The sequence below is a fragment of the Pantherophis guttatus genome, chromosome 1, assembly GCF_059756535.1.
Source record: "Pantherophis guttatus breed Tessera chromosome 1, ASM5975653v1, whole genome shotgun sequence".
NCBI lineage: Eukaryota > Metazoa > Chordata > Lepidosauria > Squamata > Colubridae > Pantherophis > Pantherophis guttatus.
In genome coordinates, this window is record NC_142063.1 from 28,175,978 (window position 1) to 28,200,109 (window position 24,132).

Here is a 24,132-nt window from a genome sequence, read left to right on the forward strand (position 1 = left end):
ATTGAGAGCACATTTGATGTATCTATAATACCGTTCTTCATGTGTATATAGCCAGTCTCAAAACTTATTTTATTAAGAAGTTCTGCCTTTTGAGCTAATATCTAATCTTTGACAGTGACTAGAATATTGTACTAGTTGTAATAACTGTAACAGTAATAATGTCCAAGCAAGGGATATTGTTGTAAGTATGGTTCTCAGTCTTGGGTAAAATATTAATGGATATTAATATATAGATAGTAGTATTTAAAAGAAATTAGTGGTCCCCTTAAAATATTAATATATGCTGCACGTGATGGGATCTTTTCACAGATGGAAAATGTCATTCAATTGTTCACAACCAATTTTGTCAGTAGAAGCTGGAACAATAAAAGGTATTCACTAAAGATCTTGTCATCATTGCAGGGCTGTATAGGTTTAGATTCAAAGCTTGTTTTTGGAGGTGGAAATACCCCATTTAAAAACAAACAAAAAATTTATTGTTTAAGACAGGAAACACACTACAAAGTAGTGCAAAAATAGTGATTTGTTATAATGATATATTGAATAAACTGTTTAAAATATACTTTATCACAATTCAATATATGTAGATGTATATACAATTCAATGCACCCCACAATATACAAAGCAACCGGATCAATGTAATTAATGTAGATACAATTATACACTCTTGAAAGATAATTATACTGATTATACTGATTTTTTTATGTTTTGATTATTTTATTTGTGCACTGCCCAGAGCCACCCTGTGAAGGAGATGGGCAGTTACAAAATTTGATAAATAAATAAAATAAATAAAAATAATTTATCAGATACAAATACAATTACGTTTTTTCTTGCTTTCCTCTATTGGATTTTCTTAAATCCTAACTCAGAAATCTTCTAAAAGATTCTGCATTTCATTCATTAGCAAGGATATGATTTAGCTTTCATTAGAGATCTAAAGCTACCCAAAGCTTACCCCAGAACTGCAGTTGTCAGGGTTCCTAAGATAAAATGGTAAATTCAAGGTAAATTCTATGCTGTTGTTTTTTTTTTAAAGTTACTCACTTTTGTTCCTGGAGCTCTCGCTGATGCTCTCTTAGTAGCTCTTGTTGTAGCTGCTCCATCTCCAGGGTATGCTTCTCCATCAATCTTTGCAACTTCTCATGGAAGCCATTTTCTAGCTCCATTTTTTCTTCTTGGATGGCTTGTGCTAAAGTTCTCATTCTTTCTTCCAGCCAGGCTTTAGACTGAATCAACTCTTCCTTCTCATGACTAAAGTTTTCTTCTGCCTCTTTCAGTCTGGCCTGGAGCTCCCTCTCATGATCGATCTTCAGGCATTCTATAAAGCTAGCCTTCTCATTCATGCATACCTGGAGACTGTTCCCTTCAATATTCTGCTGGGAGTTGGCCTGCCTTAGGCTTGTCAGTTGTCCCTGAAGCTCAGAAATCTGGACTTGCAGACACCCAATTTGTTCTTCTAACAATTGTCTTTCCTGACAGTACTTCTCCTGGAGGTTCTCTTGTCCCTCCTCATAGTTGGCCTTTGTCTCCTCAAGCTGCTTTTCATAATGGCATACCTAAGTGAACGATTATGATTAGCATTTCTGCATAACTCAATAGAAGCATTGCATAAACAATTCTAGACAGTTTGGTTCAATAGCAGATATAACTGAAAATCACTCATAACCTTTTAAATTCTGTTAAAAAGAGGGCAGATTTCCCCAACCTGGAAAAAGGCAGACTTTCCCAGCCTGATACCCTCCAGGTGTGTAGGAGTATAATTCGCAATATGTCCAGCCAGCATAACTTTTATAAAAGGCTCCCAAATTTTCAATTGCTGCTTGGAAGCTGCTAATGAAACAAACTATATAAACCAATTCTTAGGCCAGCTACCAGTAGAAGAATACATGGAGATACAGAAACCCAGGGAACCAGAGAAAATCTTCAGCATGAACAGAATAAAATCTCTTTGTAGGCTTGCCGAGCATTGACCTCTGCTTGTGACCATGATGGACAATGAACTATTAGGATGATTATATAGTCTTATAAAACCCATACAGTCCATCTGAATGCCTACGGTAGATGCATGGATATTTAACAGGATGTTAGAATAATAATGTGTCAGCTATCAGGAGAAAATCAAAGATGATGGATAAAAGTACCAAGATTCAGACAAGAACTTCCACAGTCGAGACTTGACACAGCCTCCCCTCAATTGTTTTCTAAATTGTAACAATAGTTCATGACAAGGCTGATGAAAACCAGTTTGTCAGAGTGCAAAGCATGTACTATGCCAAGCATTTCCATTCTATAGCATACTATTTTGTTTGGTGCATTTTGTCTGCTACTTCTCTCATTATTTTTCTTGGAAAATCTTTCTGGAATCAAAGAGCTACATGACAATTGTTTGTAACTATTGATTTATAATTTAGCTAATCTGTAATATTAGTTGGGAAAATCATACTGATCGGTGTGTATCTCTAATTAGCTGTGCTGGAACTGGAAAATCTATTAAGGAGATAACTGTATTCAAACTTTCATTCAATAAGCCTTTGTAATGGTTCTAGACAGAGTTTCCTTCTGTGGTGATTGTGTCCATCAAGGACAAAGATGCCCGAGAGGGGAGGAAATAAGTACTCTATGCTTTTGCCTCCCAAGAGCTACTTTATGAACAGCCTATCTTCAATAATAAATTCTCTGCTGATGAGTCTCCTAATAACAATAGCAATAGTACTTAAGACTTATGTACTACTTTACAATGCTTTACAGCCCTCTCTAAGTGGTTTACAGAGTCAGCATATTGCTCCAACAATCTGGGTTCTCATTTTACCCACCTTGGAAGGATGGAAGGTTGAGCCAACCTTGAGCCAGTTGGCAGAATTAGCCTGTAATACTGCATTCTAATAACTGTGCCACCATGACTCTTAATCTTAATTTAGAGGTCGGTCTGCAAAGGACAGCCTTTTCTGGTGATCAGTGGTGGGTTGCTATTGGTTCGCACTGGATTGGGTGAGCCGGTAGCGGCGCGGTGGGAGGCTCTGCCCACCCGCCTGGACGCTTCTGTGCATGCGCAGAAGCATCGTGCGTGCGCACATGAGCGTGCACATGCCCACGAGTGAACCAGTAGCGATGGGTTTTGAAACCCGCCCCTGCTGGTGATCCATGAAACCATCATCAGTTCTCTGAAGCTTCTGATCTTCATTACAAACACATATTTAATAATATCTTATCCCCACAACATTACATTACTTTGTCCCATAACCCATATACAAAACCATAAATCATTAACATTTCAGTCCTAGTGTTAGCAAAAATCTATAAGGGATGCCAGATTTATACAAACATGTCTTATTTTAACCTTGGTCAAACAATCTAACTTTGTCCTAACTTCTGCTTTTAACAATCCCCTCTAGTGTTCAGTTTCCAAAATCATAAAGTCTCATGTTGCTGTTTTGACTTAAGATAGACTAAACAAGTTGGTTCCCACAAACCTGCTGTTTATTTCTACAATTATTTCCAAAATCTTGTAGAAAAAGTCCTAATTTTCCATTATTCCAAGTTTGTCTGGCCCTTTAATTATTTTACAATTCGCTTAAATCAGTTTTGAATTTAGCTGTTTGTGAACACTTCTAATTTTTTAAGTTCTTAAGCTGTTTTTTTCTTTTATTCAAAAATGAAGGTAAACTTCTTCAGGTTTCTTCTGAAACTTGCTGTTTTGAAAATCTCTAGTGTCCTTAAGATAGTTGAATAGGCAATTTCAGAAAATGATTAGAAAATGAATTAGCAAACTCAGTGCCAGAATTGAGAGCATGATGTTTCCTTTTATCTCTTGGTGCTCAAACCACTGTCCTGTAGTTTCTTTATGAGTAGCAGCTATCCAGAGCACAAGTGAACTGTGGTGATGCAGTGGTTAGAATACAGTACAGCAGGCTACTTCAGCTGCCAGCAGTTTGGCAGTTTGAGTCTCATCAGCTCAAGGTTGACTCAGCTTTCCATCCTTCCGAGGTGGGTAAAATGAGGACTCGGATTGTTGGGGGAAATATGCTGACTCTGTAAACCACTTAGAGAGGGCTGTAAAGCACCGTGAAGTGGTATATATGTCTAAGTGCTATTGCTATCTCCCATCTTCTCCTTATTTGGAAAAGGTATGTCTGTTCACTGCTCCAGTTTTAGCTGCAGTTATTTTCACTCATTTCGATACTCCTTAGCTCAGCACTAATCATCCAGAAACTCCAAAAAGCCAAAATAATTAATTGTTCAAGAGAAAACTAAAGATTACAAAAACAGCAGATTTTTATTAAATAAAAACATATCCTGGGCAAATGTAATAACAATGAAGCACTTTAGCTTCATGCTAAAGTGGGGACAACTTACTGTGTTTTCAAGCTCCTGCTGCAAGTTGTAGATATCCTGGTGTAGCTGATCCTTTAGCTGTTCAATAATTATTTCAGCTTCTATGCTCATGTTTAGACGGCTGCAGTCTTCAGAAGCAGGCTCTAAAATACAGGGTAGCAGAAAAGAAATGAAAGTCTTTTGGACAACTGGTCAATGATGGATCACATTGACGTAAATATTAAAACATTATGAAGTTTTAGAAGGCTGCCCTCAGCAGCACCAGTCGAGGCACTTGGCAGCCTTGTTAGCTTAATCTGCTTAATCCTTAGATCCAACTTCTTTTGCATATACTGCCATGACCTCCCCAGACTCACTCTTAAGAGATTTGCTCACTTGCTTTAGCTTTTCCCTGAAGTGTTGGTACATTCTTGCAATATTGGCTACATAAAACCTGGAAAGATGACTCGATTGCCCCCCCAAAAAATAATGCTAACGCCCCCATGATATATAATAGGGAGGACATATTGTACCTTGACTACCTTGCATTCCGATGTCGTTTAGTTCCTCATAGAGAGAGCTTTGCAGTGAAGGTCGGATAATTCTGCCTTGTATCTGATACTCTTCCAGCTGAGACTGAAGCTCATCTATGCAATCTTGAAGTTCCTGAAAGTTCCAGATGCAATCTCATCAGGAGCAACCCAGCCAAACAATCAACTGGAACAGCAATATTCTTATGACTTGAGAGAACTGAACAGCAGCAAATCTGCATGTATTTGCATGAGAGGCTGGAACTGGACCCTGGCTTGATCAGATCAGATCAGATCAGATCAGACCAGACCAGACCAGACCAGACCAGACCAGACCAGACCAGAGAATAGAATAGAATAGAATAGAATAGAATAGAATAGAATAGAATAGAATAGAATAGAATAGGTCTTCTAGTCCACTCCTCTGCTCAAGCAGGAGAACCTATACCATCTCAGACTGGCTGTCCAGTCTCTTCTTAAAACCCTCAAGTGATGGAGCAACCATGATTTCTGAAGGCAAGCTGTTCCACTGGTTAATTGTCCTCACTGTTAGGACGTTTCTCCTTAATTCCAGGTTGCTTCTTTCTTTGATTAGTTTCCAACCATTGTTTCTTGTCCTGCCCTCCGGTGCTTTGGGGAATAATTTGACCCCCCCTCTTCTTTGTGGCAGCCTCTCAAATACTGAAATACTGCTATCATGTCACCCCTAACTCTTCTTTTCTTTAGACTAGCCAGACCCAAAACCTGCAGCCGTTTTTCATATCTCGTCTCGGTTGGACTACTGTAACGCCCTCTACATGGGGCTGCCCTTGGGATGCACCCGGAGACTACAGTTAGTCCAGAATGTGGCCACGCGGGTTGTTACGGGGGCTTCTCGGTACTCCTGTGTGACACCTCTCCTGCGTGAGCTGCACTGGCTGCCGGTGGCTCTCCGGGTTCATTTCAAGGTGCTGGTGCTCACATATAAAGCCCTACATGGCTTAGGCCCGGGGTATCTGCAGGATCATCTCCTGCCTTCCTCCCACCGTCCGGTGCGCTCACACAGAGAAGGCCTCCTCAGGGTGCCGTCAGCCAGACAATTTGGCTGGCGGCCTCCAGGGGGAGAGCGTTCTCTGTGGGAGCGCCGACCCTCTGGAATGGGCTGCCCACTGGCCTCAGGACAGCCCCGGACCTCCTCTCCTTCCGTCGTGAATTGAAGACGTGGCTTTTCCACCAAATGGGCTGAATCTGTAGGGGTGACTTCAAATAATTTTAAATAATTTTTAATTGATTTTAATTTAATTTTAAATTGATTTTAATCTGTTTATGTAATCCTTTGTTTTGTTTTGTAAGCCGCCCTGAGTCCTATGGGAGAAGGGCGGCATATAAATTAAATAAATAAATAAATAAATAAATAAATAAATAAATAAAAATATGGTTTAGTCTCCAGGCCTTTGATCATCTTAGTTGCTCTGAAATAAAGCAATTTGGGGACTAAGCATTAGAGCCATCTCTTCAGCTACAGTGTATAGCTGTCTGGGTAGTGACATGTCTTGAGATCAACATAAAATGAGCAGCTTTGGAAAAACTCATGGGTAAGTTTCAGGTCAGGAAGAACTTTCTGTTCTTGGATGGCTAATGACTTCAGAGGTATTTATGTATTTTTTTATATCTCACCTTTTTACAAAAGGTAAAATCTAAGTATATATTAAAATAACAATAAATATTAAAATACAATTGTTAAAACACCAAGTGAAAGAGAGGCCTTTTATATATTGCTTAAATAATGAAAGGGTAGAATAAATGCAACTGGAAAGAGGATATTTTAGAGGCTGGAAAGTGGGGAATGGAAGGATTTATATTCCTTGCAGGCAGCTGATCATCTGCAAGAAATATAAATTCTCCCATTCCCCACCAACCAGTTAGAACTGAAGAAGATACGTGGATAAGAAATGATACGTCTTCAAAGAAAAAAAGAAGGTCCAGTTGCCTCTTGAAAAAGCACCTTAGGGACAACCATGACCTGGGATGACTGAGAATCTCCATAGACAAGTTCTATGACATTATTTGAAGGGTCTAAAGATTGAACCAAACTGACTCTCTGGATGCTTGGTCCATGTCCATACAGTTTTCCTGGTAACAGGATGGAAACAGTTCTTCATTGCCTTCTTTTAGGCTGTTTCTTTAATTCCTCTATCCTAAAAACCTCGGCATTCATGGGAGTCTGCCATTAAAATCCTAACTAGGTCTGACTCTTTAGTTTTTGGGGTGGCTCAAGCAAGTTTGGCTATGTGTTGGCCATTTGGGAAGTAGCTCAGTCCTAGATGGTCGGGTGGGAGGAGGCTTGCATAGTCGGCAGGCCAGTTCACATCTGGAACATGTGATGGGACTTAATCTTGTTAATTTTGTAAATCAAATGATTCGATCAAATGATTTCGCAGCTCTCTTTATGTAGACACATGACATCAAGAAAAGTGATTCATTGGAGTCTCTAGGCATAGGCCTTGGAAAAACCTTATTGTCTTCCAGCTGAAATGTTGTTCTTACCCTGCACTGCTGTTCGTATTTCTTCTTCATCTGACTCAGCCGCTCCTCCTGAAAGAAGAACTCGGCACTGCCAGGATCTAGATCTCCAAACTAGAACCAAAGAACACATGGTCATTTTTTCCATGCCTTTAGACAGCCTGTTTTCCTCACTGGTGCAGCACTTAGGTGATGGTCCAGGGAATGAAGCTTTATTATTGGATTTGAAAGGAAATCTGGTGCCCTGAATAGAGGGAGGGTACCCAGCTAAGGGATACTGCTTTAGAAAATATGTCAGAGATCAAATCTGGAGGTGGGCAAGGCAAGTGCTGCTCCAGGATATCTGTACCGGTAGCATATAGACATATGTAGTACTTAATTGATTATGCTGTCCATCTCAAACTCTGTAATTCTGGGTGGCATATTAAATAATACATATAATGTATTATAAATAAATAATACATATAGTCCTGATTTAACAACGTTAAGTAATTAAGTCATTGGGACTAGAATTTCCATTGCTAAGGAACACAGTCATAAAGCACAATGGCATGTGACTGCACCACTTAGTGACCGAAGTTGCGGTACTTCCACTTGCTGTCATTCGATGAATCCCACGACATTATGAAGCGGGATGGTCACCTTTTGCAACCACCTGCTGGCTTCCCCACTGACTCTGCTTGTCAGAAGCCAGCATTAAAGGTTGCAAATGATGATCACATGACTCTGGGATGCTGCAACGTCGTAACTGTGAGCTGGTTGCCAAGCACCTGGATTGCAGTCATGTGACCATAGGGATACTGCATCCATCATAAGAATGAGGAAGGTTATAAGTACCACTCCTTCAGCAACAGTAAGCTCAAGCGGTCGCCAGATGAGTAGTCATTAAGCTAGGACTACCTATTATATTATCCTTTAAATCAGGGGTCTCCAACCTTGACAACTTTAAGCTATGCTGGCTGGGGAATTCTGGGAGTTGAAGTCCGCCAGGATTAAAGTTGCCAAGAGACCCCTGATTTAAATCATATGCAGCAATAAAATGGCAAACAAATCTGAAAAACCTACAACTCACCCACTGTGCCCCACAGTATGGTGTATTTATAGGCTGCAGTATAATAAAAAGTTTACATGGTGATTTGTGGATTCAAAACACTACCCTCTACCTGATTACAAAAAAATACACCATGAAGCTCCTGAAAATCAAGACTTGAAGGACACCAGAAAAAAGTGCCTCTCTAGGATGACCACTCCATAATTAGGGTGACGGTAGTAAAACAGTCCTTATTCTTGCAGTCACTTGCTAAAGGGGTTGAACTGTTTCTTTGAAGTGATTGAACTGCAAGTCTGAAAATATAGTTCCAAACATCTTTGCAGAGTTTCAGACGGCTAAGTGGACTTTTATTGTATCAGTCTTACTATTTAACTTTCAAAATATCTGCATCTGGCTTTGTTTGCACCAGATTTATCCAGACCTAAAATCCTTTATTAACTCTTCATAAAGTCAAAGGACATTTGTAATATATTCTGGGATTTTGCTTTCTTCCTGTCCTAAAAGCCAACCACCTGGTATGCTGAATTAATCCCCAGCTGCTTCTTACCTTGTCTGCTAAGACGTTTTCCCAATTATTCTGCAATTTGCTCATCATGCTTTCATACTTCACCAACTTCTCCCCAGTTTCCAGGAGCTCATGCTCTAAGCGACTGTTTTCCTAAAAAGATATCCAGAGTGTCTTCAAAAGTATCCAGTTTGGTTCGCAAACAATACATAAAGTGACTGTGGTTTTCCTAGTTTCAGTTTTCTTCACCCTGATATTATTAATGATGTCTGGATTTTTCATGCAGCCTTATTGAAAATGCAGGTAATTATAGTTCTACTAAATAAAAAGGGCACTAGATTGAGTGACATTAGATTAGAGTAGGCAATATTTAAAAGGCTGCTATTCTGGTCCAGAGGAGTTTGAAAATCTAAGGGAATGTACTGTATGTCTTCATTTCTTGCTTGGTCTCTGGAGGATCATTATAATATTTAAAGGAGAAACCCCTTGCCTTGTTCTAAAATCTAATTAACTGCCTTAAAATTAACTTTCAGTTTATGCATTCAAATGAATCTGCAGTTGCCGCATGGAATATCATGTTAGAAGATGATCTTCATCTTTCCCATCCCTCCTCCTTTCCTTCAACCCCAGGATGAATTAATTTTTTTGCATAATTTAAAAAGCTTACATCAAGCTTTTTTAATAAAGTACATCAGTACAAAAATGTCAGCCCATTGATTTACACCTTAAAAATTAGGTGCATGTAATAAAAGCCGTCCATATGCAGAAACAGACATACATATTATTACACTGGTATCCTTTTTAAGGAACTGGTTTACTTCTTTTAAGCTCTGAGATGCATGTACAGCCTCTAAATCAGGGATGTCAAACTCAAATTTCATTGAGGGCCGCATTCAGGATTATGTTTGACCTTGGGGGGCCGGGGTGGGTGTGGCCAGCTTGACATCACTCCTGTCGGGGGCACCTGTGGTGGCCCAAGTGCTTTGCCAGCGGAAACAAGCTCCCGAGCTCAGTTTTCGGCTGCCACGGCCTCCTGCAACCCTCTGCCAGTGAAAACGGAGCTCAGGAGGGCCGCCCTCCTGAGCTCCGTTTTCACTGGCAGAGGGTTGCAGGAGGCCATGGCAGCTGAAAATGGAGCTTGGGAGCCCGTTGCATTTATCAAATAAATATGAGTGTGGCAAAGTTATTTACCATATTTTTTGGAGTATAAGACACACCTTTCCCCCCCTAAAAAGGGGTGAAAATTTAGGTGCGTCTTATACACCGAATGTAGTCCCGCCCACCTACTGGCCCCCACCTTTTGGCCTTTGCCTCCCAGCAGTTACCTCCTTGCAGCAAGCAGCAAGAAGAAACTGCTCCTTTCAGCTTCAGCACAGCCTAATTAGCACAACTTCATTGGATCGGCCTCCCGACTCTCAGCTGTTTTGCGCAGGCCTCTGCTGCTTGCTGCAAGGAGGCAAATTGCTGGAGCAGTTTTTTTTTTATTCCTTGTGCTAATCAAGCTATGCTGAAAACGAAAATGAAAGTAAAGTAGGCTGTTTGCTGTTTGCTGCAATGAGGCAGAGGCAGATTTCTTTTTCTTGTTTTCCTCACCAAAAAAGATAGGTGCGTCTTATAGTCTGGTGCGTCTTATAGTCCGGTGCATTTTATACTCCAAAAAATACGGTAATATACATGAAGTAATAAGAATTGCATTTAGATTATTTTAATTTTAATTGCTGTCATGCTCTTGCTTCTTTCTTTAGCCGGGCCATGTTTTACATGGGAATACTGTAAAACTCCCTACAAGCATTCAAAGGCCAAGCATGGTCTGTGGTATGAAATAAATTGTGCCCTCCTGTTTTAAGCCAGCCGTTACCTTCAGTGTCAGAGCAAGGCGGTCCTGGAGATAATTCTCTTCTGTTTTCATCTTCTCTATCTCATGCTCCAATTCTGCTTGTTGCTTGCTGGCCTGCTGCTGTATCCGCTCGCAATCTTTCTGAAACTCTGTTTTGAGAGCTGCAACACGATCTTTGTACTCCTCATCCAGTTTGCTATGCACACAGATTAAGAAAAGCCAGGGATTGAGTATTGGAAATCAGTGGTTGGCAGCAACCTAACAAAAATCTCATAAATTCAGTGGTGTTTATCAGTAAAATGATCATTCAGGTTGGGATCTTCTTGATAATGTAAATGGCCTCATAAAATAATCCTAGGGCATCCTCACCAGAGAGGATTTAAAAATGAAGTTCTCATTCCCAAGAGAAATGATACATCTGAATTTTTAAATGTTTGAAACTGCTATAGAATCCTGGATGCCCCCAAGACAGCATGTGGAAATTTGGATGAATTGAGAATTGTATATAGGTAGCCCTTGACTTATGACCACAGCTGAGGCCAAAATTTCTGTTGCTAAGTGAGACATTTGTTAAGTGAATTTTGCCCGATATTACGACCTTTCATGCCACATTTGTTAAGTGAATCACTGCAGTCATTAAGTGAGGAACATGGTTGTTAAGTGAATCTGACTTCCCCATTGTCTTTGCTTGTCAGAAGGTCACAAAAGAGAATCACACGACCCTGGGATGCTGCAACCATCATAAATATGAGTCAGTTGCCAAGCATCTGAATTTTTGATTACGTGACCATGTTGAGGATGCCTCAACAGTCGTTACGTGTGAAAATGTCGTAAGTCACTTTTTACAGTGCCATCATAACTTCAAACAGTCACTAAATGAAGTGTTGTAAGTTGAGGGCTACCCATATTCTTTCATAGGTGCAAATTGTCATATTTCTCCGTTTCTGACTGCTTCTCTACAACCGTGCTTTTCTTGAGATTTGCTTAGTCCCAGTCGAGTTGCAATTTTGGAAAGCTATTAAAACCAGCTTTCACAAGGCTGGTAAATTGTGAGGTTGATCTTTCTTAGTATGTTTTCATTGAATGTCTTTATTGTTCTTCGGTGTGTAAAATGGCTATGTATTGTCATTTATTATAATTATTTGTTTTTAATATTTGTTGCTGAATATGCACCAAGACAAATCCCTTGTGTGTCCAATCACACTTTGCCAATAAAGAATTTTGTTCTGTTCTGTTCTGTTCTATTCTATATGGGAATGAAAGCAAGTCACTTGAAGATTTCATGCATATATTTTAAGATTTTTTTATATGAAAAATTACATCACTAATAATCAAGGATTATTTAATTTTGATCCTGGGGGTGTAAGTAGTGGTAAAAAAAATGGATTTAGAGGTTGTATGCAGCACGTGGTCTTCCTACCTTCCTTCAAGGGTGTTAAGAATCTCCTCAAGATGCCTCATCCTGCAGTTCTTAGTCTAACCGCCCTACATATTATGTCAAATATGTCAAAAAGCTAAAGATGTATCTCCACAGACCTACTTCCCAGCCTGTTTCTAACATTCATGGCTCAGTTGAACCCATGGCCAGCCTTGTCAATTGTTATTTGAAGAGATCCAAGCTGCCACTCAAGTTACAGTGATTCCATGAACAGAGATTGTGAGTCCTGAAATAAAGGCAACATACCTTAGGTTGTATTCATTTTGGCGTTCAATGGCAGCATGATGGTCATCCACTTCGGTGGCCATTAGTGATGCTCTTTTCTCCACTTTCTCCAAATCCAGACGTAGTTTGTCCTTTTCCCTTAGAACCAAATCAGCCCGTTCTCTAAAAAATAAACCTCAGTTGTCAGATAATGCTGGCTGGACTTCCCAGCAAGGCAGAGAAGATAATAGTTCGACAATTTCCAAGCATACTCCTGTGAGTACGTCTACCCGGATGCACAAATAACTCGTTGAAGTTTATAAATAATTATTAGGCAAATAGTGAAATCTTTCAGGAGTGCTGAAAAGGTTGTGCGGAAATGTCGCACGCATGCTCGTCAGGACTGCACTCTGGAAAAGCCAAACTTCCGGGTTCTAGCGCACATGCGCACCTAACGATCAGCTGGGTGGCACGCATGCACAGGGTGGTTTTCAGCGCTACTGCGCACACAAAGGGATCGCGCTCTAGAAAAGCCGAACGTCTGGGTTCTAGCGCACATGCGTACCTGACAATTAGCTTGTTTTCGGCACTGCCATGCATGCAAAGAACAGCTGATCATCGCACGCACATGTGGACCAGAAACCCAGAAGACAAACAGGCAAGGCTGCGCATACTGGGTGACATGGTTTCGTGCGCCACTTTGGGCATGCGTGCCACAGGTTTGCCATCACAGCTCTAGAGAATCACAGACATCAAAGTAGGTTGGCACTGACAGTGATGGGAGAAATGAATATTCATGAGTCTACATATGCTTATTTGCTGGGGTAACAGAATGGCTAAGAAACAGAGCAGTAAGTTAAGAAGGTCTTGCTTCTGCTACAAATGGGTTTACTATTTAAAAAAGTTCCCTTCCCCTGCCAAAAATTCCTCTGATCCTGAACAAAATGCTGCAGCCAGCAGGCTAGCCCAGTTCAGAGCTTTTGTAAGGATAAGAAACTGCCACCCTAACCGATATATGTCTATGAGTGTCAAGAAAGTGGAAAACATGAAGCTCCAGGACTACAGTCTGCTAATTCTCTCCTGCCACAATCATTTAAGGCAATGAAACAGAGTTATGGATTTCACCAGTCTTTAGGAATCAAACCCAGTTTGGAAAGTAAAGGGATCTTTCCTTATTATCTTCCTGCCTTGGTCAGCCTTGGCTTATACAGAGTTTTCTTGGCTTTTCATCAGTTGTAGTGCCAAACAAGTCAAGGTAGCATAGTAGTTCGGTGCCGTATTGCAGGCAAACTCTGCCCACAGCCTAGAGTTTGATCCTGATGGGGTTCAAGGTTGACTCAGCCTTCCATCTCTCCGAGGTCAATAAACTGAGGACCCAGATTGTTGGGGACAATATGCAAATAATACATCTTCATTGTGAACCACCCAGAGTGTGCTGTAAAGCACTAGAAGGCAGTATATAAGCCTAAATGCTATTGCTATGCCTTGAATCAAAGCAGAAAGATTCTCTCTAGCTAAAGACTTCATCCAGCTGGAAATGGGCCCCTGCGCTTAGCATTCAGACCAAAGCCGCAAGGCAACTCTGATCTAGCACTTGAAGAGGTGTTTCGACTGAAGCTTTGTCGAAGTGAAGTCCTCCTTGGAGAATCCCCACCACCTTACATTTCAGGATTTTGTTAAAGCTGATTTACTATCTCCATCTCATTGTATACCTATTTATGTTAAGATACTCACATCAAATGCCGAATCTCCATTTTGAAAGCAGCCAGTGCTGCTTGGTATATCCCATTCTTTGCTATGAGAAGCTCATTTTCCAGGGCAAAAGTCAGTTCAGCCAGGTTAATTTTTCCATCCAAACTGAAATCTAAGGCCTGAAAGAAAGTTAGGATGGATAAATGCGTCAGCTTTGATAGAAGAGAATATTTGTAGCTGGGATATTTGGTGCTCTCCGAGCTTGATGGTTATCTTGTAGACATTTCATTACCATACAGTCTGATCAGTGGTGGGATACAAATTTTTTTACTACCGGTTCTGTGGGCTTGGTGGGCATGGCATGGCTTGGTGGGCATGGCTTAGTGGGCATGGCAGGGGAAGGATACTGTAAAATCTCCATTCCCTCCCCAATCCAGGGGAAGGTTACTGCAAAATTCCCATTTCCTCCCGATCAGTTGGGACTCGGGAGGCAGAGAATAGATGGGGATGGGGCCAGTCAGAGGTGGTATTTATCGGTTCTCCGAACTACTCAAAATTTCCGCTAGCGGTTCTCCAGAACTGGTCAGAACCTGTTGAATGCAACCTCTGAGTTTGATTATGTTACCTAGTTTGGTATGGAAATATCTGCAAGAAAATCACCAAACTCAGAGAACACCAAGTACCCCACATCAGTTTTGATTTTTCTCATTTCATTCTACCCAAGTAGGAGATGTGGCTCAACTTTCTCCCCCAATCTGGAGAAGAATCAGATGAAAGGGAAAGTTCTTCCCTTTCTTTCTAGTTCTCCTTTGCATGCAACCCTCCCCCCCAAAAAACCCCAAAGCAAAACAAAAACCCTCATATGCCAGAGAAAAAAATGTTTCAGTCTATTGTGCCTTTAAAAATGACTTCCCTTCCCTTTTGTCTCTTCTGTTTTAGAAGAAGTCAAGATGGTAGCAAAGGATAAGATGTAGGATGCCATTACAAGACTTGTTGATTTCTGATGTGGAATATATTTAGGAAGACATGAGTGGAACTATAGAGTACAAATAATAGATGGGTTTTGCTCAGGATCTCAGTGCAGCCTATATATTTCAGCAGTTCCAATAGAACGATTCTTTACATAACGAGAGCAAAGTTAGACAAACTTTTGGGGTGGATGCCAAATGGATAAATCTTATGAAAAAAGCCATGTTTAATTTGTTTTCATGGACATCATCTGTTCTGCAGATCGGATGTTCCCTTTGCACAAACAAACAGAGCTCAGCAGCCAAATATATACTCAGTGGATTCTGAGCACAGCTTCATCTTGTTGTGCCTTCACAGCAGTGGTGAAATTCAAATTTTTTTACTACCGGTTCTGTGGGCGTGGCTTGGTGGGTGTGGTGTGGCTTGGTGGACGTAGTAAGGGAAGGATACTGCAAAATTTCCATTCCCTCCCCACTCCTGGGGGAAGGATATTGCAAAATCTCCATTCTCACCGCACTCTGGGGCCAGCCAGAGGTGGTATTTGCCAGTTCTCCAAACTACTCAAAATTTCCGCTACCGGTTCTCCAGAACCTGTCAGAACCTGCTGGATTTCACCCCTGCTTCACAGTACTATAGGCATATAACGGCTGCTCTTGAAAATGGTAGACTAAACTCTGACTGGAGATGGACAGATGAGGAAGATCCATACTTTCTGCTTGACCCATTGCCACAACCTACCACTCCCTGCTTTACTCTTGGACAAAGGCACCTCTCCCCATCACATGGGTTTTGGATCTCTACTTTAAAAGCATTATGTAAGTCCTCTTAAGCCCTTCCAAGCAGATGGTCTTTAGTGCTTCATTCCAATATAGTAAAAACTCTGATTGTCTACAGTACTTGGCACACCTCCTCCACTCCAGCAGCTGATTGCTGCCCTTTTGTCCTGGCTTCAATCCTCTCTGCTGGTCAGGAGTTGCCTTTTAAAAAATATTTTGCACTTGATACAGTGATGGTCCATTAAGTTGTCCTGTTGCTTCCCACCAGGGGTGGGTTCTACTTACCTTTACTACTGGTTCGCATTGGGGCCGCACACTTCTGCACATGCGCAGAAGCATTTTGATGACGTCAGGGTAGGTGGGCGGAGCCTCCCGCTGGTTTTACTACCGGTTCTATAGAACCGGTGCGAACCGGGGGCAACCCACCACTGCTTCCCACCCTTTAACCAAATGTTTGTTTCAAACTTGACAACTTTTAAGATGTGTGGACCTCCATTCCCAGACTTCTGGGTGTTGAAGTCCATACGTTTTAAAGTTGCCAAGTTTGAAAAACATTGCTTTAGAACAGGGGTCTCCAACATTGGCAACATTAAGATTTGTGGACTTCAACTCCCAGAATTCCTCAGCCACCAAAGCTGGCTGAGGAATTCTGGGAGTTGAAGTCCACAAGTCTTAACATTGCCAAGGTTGGAGATCCCTGCTCTAGAAGGTCATTGCTCCATTCTAACCTTACTTCTTGTAAGTTGCTGCCCAAAACATTTTATTTTTGCCTTCCCACCTCTATTCAAAGTATTTCTCTTTTTTCTTAAATCTGAATGCACATGTTGGAATAAAGCTATCATGTTTCAAACATGTTATTTTTGCTTGTATGATGCTGAATCAGCAGTTCTTCCTTGCCATAAAGCTTATTTGGATTTATAGTTGTGTGTAGGAATGAAAAGGCAATCCGTTCCCCTTGGCTTTGATTACTGAATCCTCAGAGCACTGATGGTACAATGTGTATGTGTGTGGGGGGGAGGGACGAAAACAGAAGAACTTCTGTTTGTGTCAAGGGAAGGGAAAGCCATCCATGTGCAAACATCTGTGAAAGCTGTCTCCTACAAAGCAAAGGCATGGAGACTAATGGGGGAGGAATAATTTCTAAACAGTGCTTCTCAACCTCAGCTTTAGATATGTGGACTTCAGCTCCCAGAATCCCCTAGACAGCAGGCCAGCTGAGGAATTCTGGACTTGGAAGTCCACACATCTTAAAGTGGCTGAGGTTGAGGAACACTGCTTTAAAAAGAAAAGGCAGGCACAGGGGCTAGCCAATGAGGGTTGCCTTCCCTGCACAGGTGGGAGGAACAAGAAACAGGGGAATAGCCAATCAAATCCTGCAGTACTTGCAGCCCTGATTGAACCTCAATCCAACTGCATGCTGGGCTGAAATGTTTAAAAGAGGTTCAGAAACAGCTGGGAGTTGCATAGGAGATGAGCAGCTTAGACTGCAATGGGGAATTCCCTTTGCTCACAAAGGCCTGAATAATCCACATTTTAACTGCACCCAGAAGCCCTGGGGTGTGTAATTGTGTTGGGGAAGATGAAAGCTTCCTGACAAAGCGCTCTGAGCATCCTTCCCCAGATTGAAATGTGTGGCATCCCATTAAAATCCTTTGTGGATTCTGAATAGTACTTTGAATCTGCGGTTCAGATATATTTCTGAAACTGCATTAGTAACCGGGTAACCATGGAATACATTACCTTCAGGATCTCCTGGCTATTCTCTATGCCTTGTTCTTGCCAAGTATCAAGAATTTGTTCCACTGCAGCGTAGCCCATCCCATCATCCAGGCTGGAAAAGACACGGAAGCTGATTGTACTTGTCATTGCTGAGGGAGGGGTGGTACGTCTCCCACTTTCATCAAAGGCCTGGCAGTGGGGTGGGGGGAGGAGAAGAGAGAAAGAGAGAGAGAAATATGTTTTTCTCTAGCCTGTAAATTGTGCCCTCTGGGGAAAAAACAATCATGTCAGGACATTAATTTGGAATCTTTCTTCTTGATGGGCTTGATTTCCAGAAGACGGCAAGTGTTTTCATTTGAGCATCCTCACCCTCCATATTTGTAATGGTAAAACCCAAAGGTCTCATGTCTCAGTAACATTTAAGCTATAGATATGGTTTTGCTCTCTCACAATAAATCCAAATAAGCAACCCCTGAGCATATCTAGATTTTCCACCTCTTGAGGCTTTCTATCCCTCATGGACAGTTTAACTGGTCTTCCTGTGCATTACAGAGAGTTGGACTAGATCAGTGTTTTTCAAACTTGGCAACCATAAGACATGTGGACTTCAACTCCCAGAAATCCACAGCCAGCAGTTGAAGTCCCCACATTTTAAAGTTGCCAAATCTGAAAAACAGTGAACTAGATGGGCCTTATGGCTCTTTAAAAAGGTAAAGGTAAAAGTTCCCCTCACACATATGTGCTAGTCTTTCCCTATAATTCTATGATATTTGTGTGCAACAAGGCCTCAGGATAATATTTAAGATTGAGCCACTGCTCCTTTCTTTTGTTTTATAAAGGCCAAACAGGAGTTTCAATTTTCATTTTTCAGATGAGCGTTACAATTTTGCTGATGAAGATGGAATATATAGATCAGGCCAACCGCAGTCAATTAAACAGCAGCATCCATAAATATCCAATAAACTCCTGGGACAAATAAAAGAAAGAAAAATTGGGAATAGGAAAACTCAGTCGAGAGAAAAAACATGATGCCAAAAAGCAATGAGATAATACAATTATTTGACAAGAATATTTTCCTCTCTGTCTTTAATAGTTTAGCTATAAGTTCTATTTTCAAAGCAAAACACAGGAAAACGTGACCTAGATCACGGGTGTCAAATTTGATCACATCACGTGACGTCACATGACATATCACAACTTTTTTGCCTTTGTGGAGCCGGGCTGGGTGTGGCCTGCACGTGATGCATCTGGCCTGTGGGCCACCAGTTTGACACCCCTGACCCAGATTGAATTAAACGTGGTTGGAGAGCAAAGCAGAACATTTTAGTGACGTGCATGGAGGAAGCACTCTGAAAGCACTTACCTGCATAGAAAGATGCCGTTTCAATTGCCTGTATGGAGTGGAAGCAGAAGGTGGGAGAGGCTTCCCAATTTTAAAGAGCCCGTAGAAAAAGTCTTCAATGCTCATTGTACCATTGTTGTGGTCAAGGTTGTGAAATACTTCCTCCAGCATCTAAGAGGGAGCAAATGTTTCAAATTAGATGTGTAGTGCCTTATGGGGGGGAAAAATATCCTAGCAAAATTAAGAAAATTCAGTGTAACTGAAATTCACTGATGCAGTCTGAAACCCAGAAATATGAGACTAGGGAACAGCAGGTGGCAGCATCTGGCTAACTTCATCTGGGCTTAGGTAAGGTTGATCTTGGTTAATACTTACTATAGACGGGGAACTCTTTGAGAATCCCAGGGCTATAGGGCCAACTGGGAAGACACAAAGCATCCCAGAAGACAATGACAAACCCATACTGTTGCCAAGGAAACAGCACACATCATTTCATTGGGAGTCAAGTTGAAGCCAAAAAGATTTTTCCTGTTTTTAGGCTTACTGAACTCAGTCTTAAACTTGTTCTAAATGCTGAACATTTAAGCTGAGAATAGAGCTATTGTTGCACAGCTGGACCTGGATCTTGTGTCATTTAAAGAATGGCTCTATAACTTTGTTTTCATGAGAATTCAACTTTAATAAAAGTTTCCACAAATGCATAAGATAATCATACATTAGTCTCTGCAGCTTTTTCTCTGCTTTTGTGGCAAACTTCCTACCCCAAAGGACCAGATTTAAAAAAAAAAAACCTCATGCCAAAGTAATATAAAGATGGGATTGTTACAAATCCTGTAGTTTTGGAAAAGAAGTATATAAAATAATTTTATAAAAAGTATATAAAATTATAAAATAGACAGTAGCGATACTGTTTGTCTTTGTTTACTTTGCTAACAAAATCATAATGTTAACATTATTTTGTCAACTGAAGGATGCAAGGTGTGGGGTAGAAAGATTTTGATGTTTCTGAAGAGATGGAGGGGAGAATGGTCATTTCATTATTTTCTATGGGGAATTTGTATCGAGCCTACTGGAGGCTTAATAGACTTGCTTTATTTCATGTTCTGCAAAAATCAATGGAACCCACGCCATTGGTGATTTTGCTACTAAATTTCAGCAAAGTGTTAACGAACTATAAAATTTGTTAGAGGGTTGCCTGCAGCCTATAAACCTCAGAATATTTTCCCCAAACCATTAAAATATATTTAAATTTGCAAAGTTAAGGAAATGAGAATGATAGTTCCCAGCAGTTATATTGACATAGGGTAGGATAGGGCAGGGCAGAATCCTCATTAGATACCTGAGCGTCAATATTCTGCAAACCAAACTGCTCACAAATGGAGACAAGCTTCTTTCTGTTAAAGTGGCCATCTCGGGAAATTCCAAGATCCTTGCAAACCTCATGTAACTTCTCTTCTATCCAATCCTGAGAGGGGAAGATATTTGAAGATGTATTCAAGTCATCAGGATTCCAGAACCTCAACTGGCCTAAAAAGAAAGCAACAAAGCTTGATTTGGGAGAGGGAAAAAAAACACACCCCTACATTTGAAAAAGCAAACAGAGGAAAAATCACAAATAAAATTAGTGAATCTTTCAAAAAGTGTAAATTCTTATCAATGTTCTCCCTAATGTTTTCTAGTTATATTACTATAAAGATGATTGCTTTTCCGTACTGCTTATTTTAAATAATTTACACATCCTACATTGTTTATCATAGTCAACATTATAATATCTAATAAACTCCTTGAACAATTAAAATAAATTAAGGTATAGTTTAAAGAAAATATTTTTGGTGTAGATTAACCATAGGTCCTTCTAACTGTCCTTACGTTAACTTCTAATTTAACTGTCATGTCCTTCTAACTGTGGCATAAACAGCATCATACAACTGTGTCATACAAATTTTTTTCATTATGACATTGCCTTAATCTCATTTCTAGTTCAGGCTGAGATAGTTTAAAATTGCTTTCTATTGTTCCAATTTTCCTCATCTTCTATTCCTCTTCTTCCAATACTGCTGGTTGCAAACCTAATCTAGAATGTTCTATTAAAAATTTAGTTGATTATGTGCTGGGATCTGTTCAGGTCCTATAGGCCATCTTGGTCAGTTCCAAAACTTCCAAATAACATGCAGATCAGAACTATATACTATTTTTTTCGGACTATAAGACACACCGGAGTAAAAGACCCACCAAGATTTTGAAGAGGTAAACAAGAAAAAAAAAAGTTTTTGCCCTCTCCAGCCCCCAGGAGCACTCTGCAGGCCTCCCAAATCCTCTGCGCATTCCGTTTTTGCGAAAAATGGGCCTGTTTTTGGCAAAAACAGGATGCGCAGGGTGGGGTTTTGGGAGGCCAGAAATGGCTGTATTTGGTGTATAAGACGCACCAACATTTCCACCCTTTTTTTAGAGAGGAAAAGTGCGTCTTATACTCTGAAAAGTATGGTACCTCTTCCAGTCTGGCTTCTGCTCAGTATGGATACTTTGAAGACAGACTGTATCTGTAATGGAATACAGGCAGGAGGTGGATCTCCAGAAGGGAGGGGGTGCATTCCAGAGGAGTAAGAGGCAACTCAGTCTGGATGTTCTGTGTGTGTGAGAGAGGGTGAAGGCAGCCCCTCCCTAATAGTTCGCAGTATATTGTAGATGCAGATGTGACATTAGAATGCCCTGTCTACAAGATTTTGTGTGAAACAATAAAGAATTCAGCTTGGAAGAATCTGCATGTATTATATTTGGTTTTGGGCCTGACAGAATCTTTATAATATGTTGTTCAAAAGCACTTGACAATGTCTGAACCAAGAAAAATACTTTTATTGTTGCAGCTGTACTCTGTTACAATTAATTGTACACTCTCTAAAATTATAAATACAGTGAAAGGCAGAATTGTAATGTGTTAAATAAATGGGGTTATAAATTAGCGATTTTGAAGCTCTGAAAAGTTAAAACAATTTTTAAATGTAGAAAATAAATAAAAACTCCCTCTTCTCCCTGCTCCCAAATCAAACAATCCTTCTCCCAGTCCATTTTCTATTCCATTTATTTCAAAAGAAACTGGCATCATCTTCTCTTACCTTCAGCTTCATATTCTTCACTGTCCTGTGACTGCCAATTCTAAGAAAGAAAATAAGATTTTATTTTAATGCAGTAAATATGTACACCCAAAACAGGAATAAAGCAATCCCATTAATCTGTTGGGTCACTAGTGCCAACCTGGTGACACCTTAAAAATGTAACAGATAACTGGGATGAAGACCGAACAATATTTTCCTACCCCAGATGTAGATAAATTTAATAATGAGAGCACTTCAATTCATTTAGCTAAGCAAATTAGATTCTTCCCCATGAAAATGTCCATTTCATGGTATTTTGAAAAAGCAATTCCACAATCAATTATACACTACCAATAATAGAAATATAGGGAGTCCTCGACTTCCAATGGCACTGAACAAAGTGATTTATGAATGGTTTTCACACAGCACCCCCACAGTCACATGATCAAAATCCAGGGGCTTGGCAATGGTACTTCCAATGGTTGCAGCATCGTGAAATCATGTGATTGCCATTTGCAACCTTCCCAATCAGCTTCTGTCAATGGGGAAACCTGGATTCACTTAATAACTGCATGAGTTACTTTATAATTTTGGCAAAAAAAAAAAAAAAATTGGTGTAAATTTAGCTGCAAATCATTTAACAACCACTTTGTTTAGCAATGGAAATTCTGGTCCCAGCTACGGTACTTGTATCCCTCTGCTACCCTATCTTTTATCCCTGAACTTTTCATGAAGGTTCTTGACAGAGCCTTTCTGATTCTCATGCATAGGGTTGCCAGGTCTGCTTCCAAAAAATAGCGGACAAGCGGGGTGGTGGTGGTGGTAAAGTAGTAGTAGTAGTAAAAAAATAAAAAAATTTTTTACAATTAAATTATATATTTTCTTACAAACATTTTAACACGCCATTTTAGGTCAGTCGACACAAGCTACAATACATTTTAAAAATGTGAACTGTACATAATTTTATAATATATTTTTATTTTAATCTCATCATTAATTTTTCGGAGAATTGAGTTCAATGGATATTCGATCTTTGTCTCATTCTAACTTATGAAAAAAAAGACAAAACGCGATTCTCCTATCCTTATTCTCTTAGACTGTACAGCTTTAGATTACGTACCATTTCATCATAAAGCTTTTGAATAAAAAAAATGTCCACTATTTTGTGGACTGTCTGCTCAAATAGTGGACATCTGGCAACCCTACTCATGCAAAATATTACATCTCCTTTTAACATTATTTGCAAAGTAGACGTCAAGTTACTTTCCCTCTCACCATTCCCAAGCTGCTGTTTTTTAAGCAATAAAAGTACTTGAAATACAAAGAGCTGAAAAGGGGCCTGTTTGAAAATAATCTGTCAGATAGGTGGACACAATTAATACATGTGGATGCTTGCTATATAGGGGGACTAGGTTATTTGTTTTCAAGGAATTATGTGCCTCAGATTTGAGAGAGAAGGGATGGGCAACCTTGATATAAAAGAAAAAAATGGCAGGAGATGAAAGAAAGATCATGCTGGGCATATTCCCTACCATATGCCATTTTTTACTGACAGCAATAGCACTGGCAATAGCACTTAGACTTATATACTGCTTCATAGTGCTTTTTTTTTTTTTAATTTGATTTATATGCCGCCCTTCTCTGGAGACTCAGGGCGGCTTACAGTGCGTTAAGCAATAGCCTTCATACTTTTGTATATTTATACAAAGTCAGCTTATTGCCCCCACAAACTGGGTCCTCATTTAACCTACCTTAGAAAGGATGGAAGGCTGAGTCAACCTTGAGCCTTGGAGAGATTCGAACCAGCAGTAAATTGCAGGCAGCTGTGTTAATAACAGGGTGCTTTAAACCACTGTAGTACCAAGGCTTTACAGCACTCTCTGAGCGGTTTACGGAATAGCATATTGCCCCCAGCAATCTGTGTCCTCACTTTACTGCCCTCTGAAGGATGGAAGGTGGAAACAACCTTGAGCCGGTTAGAATCGAACTCCTGGCAGTGGGCAGAGTTAGTCTGCAATACTGCATTCCAACCACTGCACTACCACAGCATTTAGGACATACAAGAATGTTTCAACATTCCCATTTGACAGAGGGGAAAACCAAGGAGGCACGTGCCCAGGGAGCAGCATTCTTAAATTTTCAAGAACAGTTACTACATTAA

The 24,132-nt window shown here is 40.3% G+C and overlaps 1 protein-coding gene across 13 annotated transcripts in view; it reads right to left on the minus strand.

Annotated features, from left to right (window-relative positions):
* The window catches only part of NIN (ninein), a 123,203-nt gene that overhangs the window by 36,185 nt on the left and 62,886 nt on the right, over positions 1-24,132 (minus strand). For 10 of the 13 annotated variants that reach the window (XR_015731106.1, XM_060693817.2, XM_034433353.3 and 7 more), the window contains exons 5-16: positions 21,993-22,032; positions 20,219-20,406; positions 18,901-19,050; positions 17,559-17,726; positions 14,116-14,252; positions 12,424-12,564; positions 10,761-10,935; positions 8,945-9,055; positions 7,371-7,460; positions 4,848-4,980; positions 4,357-4,478; positions 1,048-1,559 (exon numbers count right to left, since the gene is read on the minus strand). Coding sequence is in view for 12 of the 13 variants with exons in the window: in XM_060693817.2 (XP_060549800.2) it covers positions 1,048-1,559; positions 4,357-4,478; positions 4,848-4,980; positions 7,371-7,460; positions 8,945-9,055; positions 10,761-10,935; positions 12,424-12,564; positions 14,116-14,252; positions 17,559-17,726; positions 18,901-19,050; positions 20,219-20,406; positions 21,993-22,032 (1,967 nt within the window). In the remaining variant the exon portion in view is untranslated. The remainder of the gene's footprint in view (positions 1-1,047; positions 1,560-4,356; positions 4,479-4,847; positions 4,981-7,370; positions 7,461-8,944; positions 9,056-10,760; positions 10,936-12,423; positions 12,565-14,115; positions 14,253-17,558; positions 17,727-18,900; positions 19,051-20,218; positions 20,407-21,992; positions 22,033-24,132) is intronic. The other 3 variants (XM_087881759.1, XM_087881766.1, XM_087881764.1) reach the window with 1 other exon arrangement.